At 43.7% G+C, this 11,375-nt stretch overlaps 1 protein-coding gene across 1 annotated transcript; it reads left to right on the top strand.

Moving 5' to 3' along the window:
• Window positions 1–1,065: 1,065 nt before the first annotated feature.
• Window positions 1,066–2,951, top strand: DRD1 (dopamine receptor D1). Its single transcript, XM_010189020.1, has one exon. The coding sequence runs from the start codon at window positions 1,569–1,571 to the stop codon at window positions 2,922–2,924; it is 1,356 nt and encodes a 451-aa protein (XP_010187322.1). The 5' UTR covers window positions 1,066–1,568; the 3' UTR covers window positions 2,925–2,951.
• The last annotated feature ends 8,424 nt before the right edge of the window (window positions 2,952–11,375 follow it).

Here is an 11,375-nt window from a genome sequence, read left to right as displayed (position 1 = left end):
CAGGCAGACAGACCTTTCCTGGAAGGGCGATGCTGCCGAGCCCTGGCCCGGGCAGAAGAAAGCCTTTGCCGCCGGGACCCCCCGGCACCGGAGATGCGCGGCCCGGGGCAGGCTGCGGGAAAGCGTGAGGAGCTGCCACTGTCTGCGCTTCTCTGAGAGGGGAAAAAAAACATGTTAAAAGCTGAACCCGATTCCTGGAGCGCAGCCCCGCCGAGCAGGAGGTGGGATTATTCCGGGGTACTTATGGAGAGCTGTAAACTGGCAGCGGAGCGGTAAAGCGAGGTGTCCCCGCTGGAAGAGGACCCCGCTGCGGGCCCTGCCGGCGTGGCCGAGGGGCGGTCACTCAGGTCCTTCTCCTCCTCTCGCCCTTTCTCCTTCCAGTGAACGACAGAAGAAAGAACTGGTGCTCGGCTCTTGCCAGTCTTGGGAATACCGTGCCTTTTGCCTGGGATGGTTTGCCCTGATGTGCCGCTTCGACGGGATGTACAAAGTGCGGCTGGGACTGCTCCGGCCAACAAAGTTTGCAGAGTGATGAGCAGGGGCCGTGGGATGGAGGTAGCTGGGCACACGCCGATGGGGTCTGTCACACACGGTCCAACAGCGCAGACCTCCTGCTCCCTTGAAAACTAACTCCTGATGGTCACACTCTGCCGGCTCCTGTTTTTACTTCTTTGCCAATTTGCACTTTCAGGGAAAAAACCCACACACACACCTGATGCAATGCAGTGTTTCTGTGCTGGTTTTGTATATAAGATTTGCTATGCAATCTCAAAACTAAAAGAGGAGTGACGGCCCTGCATCCCAGAGCAAACAGAGAATCAGAGGTGAAAGGTAGGAGCCAGCATTTCTCGTTTAAATAAAACTAAAAAGCTTGAGCTACTTCTTACTGAAAACCTTTAAAACACACCTACTGTATGTGTATTTTCTTTGTCTCCGGAGTGTAAAACTTAAACAGTTTGAAACAAAGTGAAGAATTGCTCTCTGCTGCTGCCTAGAAACAGAGAACTGGTGCATTTTTTTTAACAGGAGTGTGACAAGGAGGAAGGATGGAGCATTTCACCAGTGAGACAGTTAGGAAACTGAGCCAAAGGAAAAGCACCTCGTGTAGTGCGCTTCAGTAAATATGAAGGGCTAGGGCAATGGACGCTGGAAACACTCGATCAATAGCCTATTTAAGTGGGAATATATGCAAGCATGGACAAGTGATTGCTGTCCTGTCTGTGGGGTGTGTTTGCAGAGGACGGCAGCAGAACATTTGCAGGTGAGCTGTCTGAATTAGGCTACTTCATGCTGGGGTGGTGCAGTGTGTTTCTGAAGGGATTGCTTAAAAAAACAGTCTGTAGGGTGGACTGTATTTGTGCATTTTCAGTTCCTGCTTGTACAGCTTTCAGTGTTCAGGGAGATTCAAAGTGGGTTAAGTCCATTCGGGGCCAAAGAGACCGTAAGAAAGGACCTTTGGTCTGTTTGGTGATGAGTAATTAATGGACGTCTGATGTCTGTGATCTCTGCAAGGAAAGGAGCTGATGTCGTCATGAAAATCATGATATGATTTTCCCTCAGGAGAAACCATGACTTGGAACGACACCACTATGGACGGGGAAGGGTTGCTGGTGGAAAGGGACTCTTCCTTTCGGATCCTCACAGGCTGCTTCCTCTCGCTGCTGATCCTTTCCACGCTGCTGGGAAACACGCTGGTCTGTGCAGCCGTCATTAGGTTTCGGCACCTCAGGTCCAAGGTGACCAACTTCTTTGTCATCTCCTTGGCTGTGTCAGATCTCTTAGTGGCAGTTTTGGTCATGCCGTGGAAAGCTGTGGCTGAGATAGCCGGTTTCTGGCCTTTTGGTTCATTTTGCAACATCTGGGTGGCCTTTGACATTATGTGCTCGACAGCCTCCATCTTAAATCTCTGTGTCATTAGCGTGGACAGATACTGGGCCATCTCCAGCCCGTTTAGGTACGAGAGGAAAATGACCCCCAAGGCAGCCTTCATCATGATCAGCGTGGCGTGGACTTTGTCTGTGTTGATTTCCTTCATCCCTGTGCAGTTGAACTGGCACAAGGCTACAACCACGAGCTTTTTGGACCTAAATGCCAGCTTACAAGGTGTAAGCATGGACAACTGTGATTCTAGCCTAAACAGGATGTATGCCATCTCCTCTTCTCTAATTAGCTTCTATATACCTGTGGCCATCATGATAGTGACTTACACGAGGATATACCGGATTGCTCAGAAGCAAATACGACGCATCTCAGCTTTGGAGAGAGCAGCAGTGCATGCCAAGAACTGCCAGAACACGAGCGGCAACAGGAGCAGTATGGACTGCCAGCAACCAGAGAGCAACTTCAAAATGTCCTTCAAGAGGGAAACAAAGGTTTTAAAGACTTTGTCGGTGATCATGGGGGTGTTTGTGTGCTGCTGGTTGCCATTTTTCGTATTGAACTGCATGATTCCCTTCTGTGAGCCTACCCAGCCGTCCAAGGGAGCAGAAGCTTTCTGCATTAATTCCACCACCTTTGATGTTTTTATTTGGTTTGGGTGGGCTAACTCTTCCCTCAACCCCATCATTTATGCCTTCAATGCTGATTTCCGCAAGGCATTTTCAACCCTGCTAGGATGCTACAGGCTCTGCCCTATGTCCGGCAATGCTATAGAGACTGTTAGTATTAACAATAACGGAGCAGTTGTGTTTTCGAGCCAACACGAGCCCAAAGGCTCTAGCCCCAAGGAGTCCAATCTGGTTTACCTGATCCCACATTCAATTATCTGTCCGGAAGAAGAACCTCTCAAAAAGGAAGAAGAGGGTGAACTATCTAAGACCTTGGAGAAAATGTCTCCAGCACTGTCGGGTATCTTGGATTACGAAGCTGATGTTTCTTTGGAAAAGATCAATCCCATTACACAAAATGGGCAGCATAAAACCTGAACAGTAAGGTTTACCCAGCAAGACCGAATAGTGCATATTGTAATGATCTTTAAAAAGAAAAAAAAGATATACAAGACTTTTTGGTAAGAAACTAAGCTCTGGGGAGAAAAACACAAGCCCTGAATTAATTTTCCTGGCATTCCAAGCAAATTTAACATTTTAAACAATAAACAGAAAAAGATACCGAAAATTGATTTTAAAAAAGGAAATTAAACTGTACTGTTCATACTGAGGGAAATATACAAATTTAGATACAGTGCAGTGACAAAGAAAATATTGCTGCTTCTCTACACAGAGAAACCAATTTCTAGCTTAAAATGAGGCAAAAAGATAAATGTTAAGTATTGAAAGATTAATGTTTACTAGAAGTTAAAAGATTGCTGTGTCTTGTGATAGTGGGTGTTAACAGGTCCTAATTAAAGACTGAAGGATTGTAAAGGTAGGTAGATGCCTTCTTAAAATTATTTCTGACAAATAATTGAGCCTTATAACAAGAATGGTTATTTTTAAAGCTTTGGGAGGTAATATGTTGATACCGGTTTTATTTATTTATTGTTTTAAATTGATATTTTTCATATGTTATAACAGATCTAGCTTTATTTATGTTATTTAAGATGTCTAAATAATGGGATATTTTTGGAGTGTCATAACTGCATTTTGACCAGTCAACCAGTCAGCACTTTATTACAAGCTCTGATAGTCTGGAGAGATGGTGAGGGGGATGAAGGAATGTTACGAAGCTCAGCAAGAAATGAAGGAATCAACAAAACTGATGCTGTGAGGAGTTCGTTTGCTTGTGGGCTTTTTTTTTCCTTAAAGTGGGATTTCTTTCAAAAGACAGGACCAGCGTTGACTGAGTTGTGAATTCTCTTCCCTTATAGAAATAAAAGAAATTGCTGCTATTTATTTTTAAAAAGTTTCATGTTACAAAGACTTTGCTAGAATGTCAAGTTTGTGGATCTGTAAATACCTTAAATATGACTACAACCTTAAGAAGAATCCAATTTGAGAAGAAAAGCTTCTTAGTAACAACTCTTAGTATATAATGTTTTGTATTTATGTAAGATAAACAGCTTTGTCAGACTTTTCTTATTTCAAGTCTTGGATATCTTTTCTGAACAAACACAATTGGTTATAATGGTAGTAAACATGCCAGACCTCGTTACCATCTGTATTATTGCAGTACCGCCGGGATCATGCTGTCTGTCTGCTACTGCATCACGGCCAGAGTTACAAAGTGAGGTACCCAGTGCTTTACTTTGGGAGCTAGGAGGACATTACATTTTAGTAATTGCCATGTCAATAGTCCATTCAATAAGGAATAGTGCCTCATGACCGGTTTGGATTAAGACATTTCTAAATGCGGGTGGAACTGCAGCCCCCACCTCAAAAATGTCCTCTGAGCTCCAAAAAAGTTACCCATGTTTAATTTAAAAAAAATGCTTCCTTCCTTCCTTCCCTGCTGCTTTCCCTTTGTAATGCCAAAAGCAATCGGTGAACATTAGCAACGGGAACACTGGGTGTTAACATTCAGCAGCATTCAAAGAAAGCTATTTGTTTTCTGAATGGGAGAAAATACCCTTTGGAGCAACTTTTTCATAATATATATCAAAAAATGTGTTGTCAGGAAAAGAGAACTGAGAGGAAAAAAAATTGAAGTCTAATGAACTATATACATCCTGCATCAGGTCTGTGTATTTATGTATTGTGAATGTTTTCATAATTTTATTGCCTGTATGCTGCTTTCATACATATAATAAAATTATTTTGTGAACAGAAGGTCAAATAAAAAAATCTACATTGCATTTATTAAATACATGCTAATTTTTGGCAGTTGTATTGATTGAGTTCAAGGCAAGGATGGTTCCTCTTTTTCCATTTGCCCTTATTTGGGATCACATCCATGAGGCAGATGGGAATTTTTATTAGAAGCAGAAGAAAGTCCTCTCTACTGAGAGACCTCTCAGCCCTTGCTCCAAACTAGGATTTGAAAGCAGTAAACGCAGTTTGGAAACAACCCCATTCTGCTATAATGTGACCAGTTAAAATGTGTAAAACTTGACCTACTGGTGGCTTTTATTTCAATGACTTCTTTGCCTTGATGTAACAGAATAGTGAACTTGGTTTATAGCATGCTTTTATTGTTGCCTTTTTTCCTTCCTTCTCCCCACCTCAAACTATACAGTACTTTCCAAGGCCTGGTACAGCCCCACTGCTGGTGTCTGTGCTTTGGAGCAAAGTGAGCCATGTCAGAAGTGAGATGATGGTGGGTGCAGCTGAGGTGCAGCAGTGTCCCCCTGCTTGTGGCAGCCCTCTACTTGGTTTTTGCCTCTGTTGGCAGATTCATTTTGAAATGAAGAAAAGAACTAACAAACGTCGTCACTTCTGCCTTGGGCATTGCCAGCGTGACCCATTCAGCAGCTGGGACCCAAGCTGGGACCCGAGCTGCGGTGGTGTCCAGCTCCCCCTCCTTTAGTGCTCACCTCCTTGGTCTGTAAGTGCAGGCAGGGAGCCGTGTCTGCCTCTGGGCTTTCTGAGCTTCTTGGATAAAATCTCCTTGTGTGGTGCTAATGCCTGTTTATTTTCTGGACTCTTGAGGAATTATTTTACTTCTTAAAAAGTACACTGGCTAAAGATGAAATTCTGTGGTTGCTTAGGCAAATATACATTCTCTTCTATTCTCAAAACTCCCAGCAGTCCAATATAATGACAAAATATGATTTAAGGAGATTATGTAAAGCAAGATGCTAGTTTGTATGGGAATGGTTTGTATTCTGAGACAAATGGTTGCTCTAACGGGACGAGGAGCCATCCCAGGACTTCCCTTCTTGCAGGTGGACCCAAATTTCAGAGGGGCTCCATGGAGGTCAGTGGGGAAGTGCTACCTGCTGTCACTGCTAGTGCTTCCCTTTGGGGTGACAGGCACCCTGCTAAGGGCAGGGCAGGGGAGATACTTTGATGAGTTTATTTTATTGTTTTCTCACTCATTCTATCTAAACTGGTTTTTGCTTCTCCCTCCTTTCCCTTACATACATTTTAGAATACCACGAATTCACCTTGATCCTCACTTACTGACATACCCCATTTGCCCCTTCATTTTCCAGCCTTCCCAATATGGGTTTCTTTATCTGTCCTCTCTGCCTCTCCTCCCACTGCTGCCAGAGCTGTTGTCACCCCATCTGGATTCATTGGCCCCAGCAATCCTTGGCTTGGGAGAAAATCCAGATTAATTCCTGCACCCCCCAGCTCAGCCACAAGTCCTTTTCCCACAGCCTGCACCCAGAAATGCCTCTTACCTGTTGCAGAGCCTGGAGAGCAGTGTCAGGGGGACTAGAATGGACAGCAGCACGTATCTGCCAACTGCTTCTCTATTTATATTCACCTAACTTGTATTAATTGCTCATTATTATTACCTGTTCCGCGTCTGCTCTCCAGCTGCTCAAAACCAGCGGCCTGCCGAAAGCACCGGTTACACCAATGTCAGGGTGCACCCCGGGGCCTGGAGCCAGGCCAGACCCATGCTGGGCTCTGGTGGAGCAGGGAGTTAACTGGTGAGGTTTGGCTGTAGTAACCCTGCGAGTAACCTGCGAGGAGTGCTTGCCGCTCCGTGCTGGTGGCTGTGGAGGATGAGAGCCGCAGAAGTTCATTTGCAGTAGCGTCACATTTGGGATAATGGCCACTTCGGTGAAACACTTCTCCAGGAACATTTTTCTTGCCATGTGTTGCAATACATGGCCGGGCAGGGGCAAGGCCGCTGTGAAGCAGCGAGGTGCCAGGACACTTGGATGTCACTGCTCCCATTGGGACGGCCACCTCCTCTACCCACGGGTGTTGGGTGCTTTTCTCCCCCATAAGCAGTATTTTCCTCTCTGAAGTGAGCCTTGCTGTGTGCCTTTCCGATGTGCCTGCAAATAAACTGTGTAACCTTCTTCCCTGCATTGCTTCCTCGTGACTGAAAGTATTTTTCTATTTGTAGATGGAAGAGGTTAATAATTCACCTGATGGCCTTGATGAAGGGGCTGTTTGCAACGAATGAACCATAATCACTAGATTAAATCTGAATACATTTCTCCCTTCCTTTGGCAAGCATTTTATGCTGATTTGGGGTTCTAACTCCACAAAGTGTACAAAGATAGAAGAAGAAAGAGAAAATGTCTTTGCTGATATACACTTTTAATAACACATTTATTGGGAGCCAGTCCTGGATTTCTTCAAATCAATAGTTTTAATAGAAGCACGCAAATCTGATTGAAATCTCAAAGCACTGCTTTGATTAGCATCTTGAGAGACAGATAATTCCAGTAAATACTTTGGTTTTCTGGCATAATGTTAGTAAAATACGTTCCTAGAGATACCACTTATGTGACCACACAAATATAACTTAAAGAAGAAGGAAAACAACAGTATCAGTTTCTTAGCTTGTAAAAGATTGAAACACTTAATGTAAAATGTTCTTGCCCTGTTCTGTTGCAGCAGAGATGGCCTGAAGGGAGCGTTGGGCTCCAGCCACGAGCCTTGGGTCAGTTCGGTGTTGATCCCCCCTTTGCCAGGGGGTCTGGGCTGCCCGGCTGCCCCCGAGCCCCACGGGCAGCTGCTGGCTTGTACGCTGTGCTCCTTCCTCACCCCAGATCTCAAAATCTAGGATGCATTTGGGAACAGCGGCCTTCCCAGAGGGATCTGCAGGGCCCTGCTGCTCTCTACAGCCTGGCACAGCTCTTGCCAAAGTGCCACTGGAAGCACGTTTCAACAAATGTAGTTTTGAGGCTGAATGTGTAAATTGAGTATATGATGGCTGTTTCTATGGTAGTTGTCTTTACAATCATGGTCAGACTGAAACAGCACTTTTCTGCCATGCCTGTTTCTATTCTATTTCTAGTAAAAAACTCTGGGCAATGACACAGGAGGAGGCTGCTGGCCCTGTTGAGCTGACGGCCACTGCTTTTCTACTTCCACTGCGTTTCCCTTTCGGTCCTGCCAGGCTGTTCCTCCCCTTTTCCAGGAGGGATGTTCGTGTCGGTTCTTTGGCAAAGGACCAATCCCATCCCTGCACCACTTTGTGGGGAATTCAGCTTTCACTTTGGGGCCAGCCTGGGTACAGCCTGCACGGCTCCAGTGCAGCCCATCTCGGTCCAGCCCGGGCACTCGGTGCTGCCCTGAGGTGCTCAGTTCAGGGGCAGGTCTGGCTTTGGGCTCTGGTTTGACTCAAAAAGAAATGAAATTTGTTATCATGTATGTGGTAAGGGGTTTGTACAGCTAACTTACACTTTGCTTTGCTCCAAATACTTAATACATTTGTTTTTCTCGCATCTTCTACATTTGTTGTGTCAGTGGCTTCCCTTTAAATCAGCTGGAGTTTTTTTTCCTGTTTGAATGGTTCCCACCCAACAGATCTGTCTGTGGGATATTTCAAATTAAAAAAACCAACCAAACAACCCACAATAGAAAAAGTGTTGTTTGAAAGCACCATTAGAGGATGTTTTGACATTTTCAAAATTAATTTCTTTATTTTTAATTTACTTTAATTCTCAAAACTCAGATCAGATCTCTGGTTTGAAAATATCGACAAAAAAGTTAAATATTAAAAATAGAATTAGACAATGTAATATGACTTTTATTAAATAATTAGATGGTTCAAAACTTTTTCTTGCTCCCATCCCTTGATTTTCAGATCATTAAACTGTTAATTTCACAATTTCCTAAGTCAAGGAAACATTTTGAAATCTTGAAAGAAGAGACAGGATGAGAGAAATACTTGCTTCCTAGATTCTCCTTCCTCTGAACTCAAACACTTCACTGAAATAACCTAACATTGCAAAGTTTCGCTTAATTCCAAATAGAGAAAATGATGGATTCAGACACCCAGAAATTTTAGGTAGGTTGTTTTAATTTTCTTTCTTTGTTAATAAAGGAGTTTCTGGTGGTGCTGCTTTTCCCAATCTTTTGGATGCCATTCTGTGCCCGTACCAACAATTTTACTTTCACATGCACACACATACACGTATACAACACCCGCAACATCCATGCTTCTCATGATTCAGAGAGTGGTGGAAAAAAAAAATACCTCCATGCGAAGTGACGAGAAGTGAACTTAAATCAATATATTTCGTTGCCACAGAAGCAGGCCACAGGAGAGGAACCAGGTCCCTGTTGCCTGCATTAAAAGGACAAACCTGTCGGGACTGATAGGTCTGTAATGCCAGGAGTGCTTCACGTGTGACCTTGGGCTCGGGAGCAGATTTCGGTGCTGGGAAGGGGCTGGGGAACTGTGGTTGGTTGGGTCTGGTTGTGCTGTGCCGGTCTGGGAGCACGCGTGTGCCCCAGAGATGAGATGTTCAGAAAATCGTAAAAACACACGCTTTGAAATTGCTCAGTAAAAGGTGTTTTAAAGAATAATAATAAAAATGATGCTGTTGTGTACTTCTTAACTTTCTCGTTTTCTAAGGCTTTTGTAACTATTTCCATAATGATTTTGAAGTCATGAAGTGTACCATCCAATTTCATTCTCTATGCTCTTCTGTGCTTGTATTAGACTTTGATACTGATTTGTGTTCTCAGCTGAACTGAGTTGGCTCCAGCAGATTTCAGCCTGCTGAAACCCCGGATCCCACCACGTCTGCTGGGATGAGGGACAACACTGAAAGGAGCTGCTTTTGAACAACAGAAAATTAATTTTGAGCAAAAAATTAACTTTTCAATTTGCTATTTTTTAGGGCCTAAACCAAATCCATTTTCATATTTTTTCCTGATTTATTTGCAAACAGTTTGAATTAATCTTCTTAAAAGCAAGGCTTACAGCTTAAAAACCAACAGTATTTTCTAAGTGATAAAGATTTTAACATTATAATAGTTTACACTTCAGAAACCTTTTAATTAAATATAATTACAATCTCTTACAAAGTAGAACATTTTCAATGCATTTTGTTAATGTATAACATTCCTCAAAATAACAGAACAATATATGATGAAAACCGTTTAATGCAGAAACTTCATCATATTTCTTTCTTGCTTCAGGGGATAAAATACAGCGATAGGTAGCTTTGTGATAGCATGTAGCACTAATAAAAGCATTTCCCAGCAAACAGCATAAGCAGTCACATTTAGACATTTAGTAATTCCACTTGTGTTGTTTAGTCCTCCTTACAATAATGATTATATTTAAAAAAATAACTTAAATAAGTGTGTGAAGGTAACGGCCATCACAACAAGGGTTATTAATTGGCCTTTTGCTGGGAGTCTCAACAGACCATGCGAAGATGGAGTCCTGTCCAGGACTTAAGAGGCACTTTTACCCCTCTAAATGGCATTTTTGTAACCAGGCTACGGCACATGAATTCCTGCCCTCGGTGTCTGTCTTGCTGCCTTTCAGCAGGATCAAATTCCTTCTTTCTCCTTCTCTGTCTTTTAACCATGTTTGCTCCCTTCTGGCTCTTTTTCCCCTCCTTGTGAGGATAAAGTAAATTGCAGGGATGTGATCTGAACTGATAGAGTGAACAGCTTTTATTATACCAGCACAAGATCTCATCTGCAGCTCAGCCAGTCCTGGTGTAAAGACAGCCGTGGTCTGAGCTTGGCTCCCATCCTGTTCACATCCAGCCCACGCAGGCGTGCATGGATGCAGCATCCCGGGAGCTGGTACCTCCCCACTCGCAGCCCGAGGGGAACGATGCACATCTGGAAGTGGGATGGGGAGAGCCCCATCCGGTACCAACTGAGACATTTTCAAGAAAAGAATCAAAAATCGACGAGCTTGTACCCGTTTGGCAGTGACAGTATGTTTAATCCCTGTAATAACGCTCCTCAAATACCAAGCACCTGCCTTTCCCAGCTCAAAAACCATTTTCAGCGATTGGTTTTATTTTGCAGTATTTATGCGGCTCTAATGTGCACACATGCATATCTCCTATGTGTAATTTAAGTAAAGATCCAGCTGCACAATAAAAGCAAACAGAGGATAAAATACAGTTATCAATCCTGATGCTCAGGAAAAAAACTGCATCAGAGAAGGGCTGGATTCCCACTCCCTTGACATGAATGTAAACTAGGGCAACTTCATGGGAACTGTGCTGAGCTGGTGCAGTGCGAGCAAGGAGTCAGAGCGGGATCTCACCGCCACGGTGCTGCCGTCCGGTCTGCAGTACGCACGCATTTCCACTCCGAAAGCAACCCAATAAAAGAAACACTTTACATGCCACGGGCTGCAATCAATGAAGCGTTCAATATTTCAGTCACTTTCTTTTTCAAAATGACTGGTGATTCCTTTCCACCCCCATTTGCTGGCTGTGCTCAAAATTAAATGGAGGAGAGAGTCACCAGTAAAAGCCTCTGGGGTTTATAGTGCAGCCAAACTGCTGCAGAGAGGGATGTGTGGGATGGGATGGCTGAGGAGAAAATGCACTTTTCCTTAAAATGGAAGGGCTCCATTTTGTTTATTTTATTTTATTTTATTTTATT

This window comes from Mesitornis unicolor, unplaced genomic scaffold, assembly GCF_000695765.1.
Source record: "Mesitornis unicolor isolate BGI_N332 unplaced genomic scaffold, ASM69576v1 scaffold53307, whole genome shotgun sequence".
Taxonomy (NCBI): Eukaryota; Metazoa; Chordata; class Aves; order Mesitornithiformes; family Mesitornithidae; genus Mesitornis; species Mesitornis unicolor.
Note: the sequence above shows the minus strand (reverse complement) of the source record. Positions and strands in the feature narration are given on the sequence as shown.

Excerpts from the sequence above, each read along its gene's own strand:
- DRD1 (XM_010189020.1), top strand. The coding sequence starts at position 1,569 with ATGACTTGGAACGACACCACTATGGACGGGGAAGGGTTGCTGGTGGAA.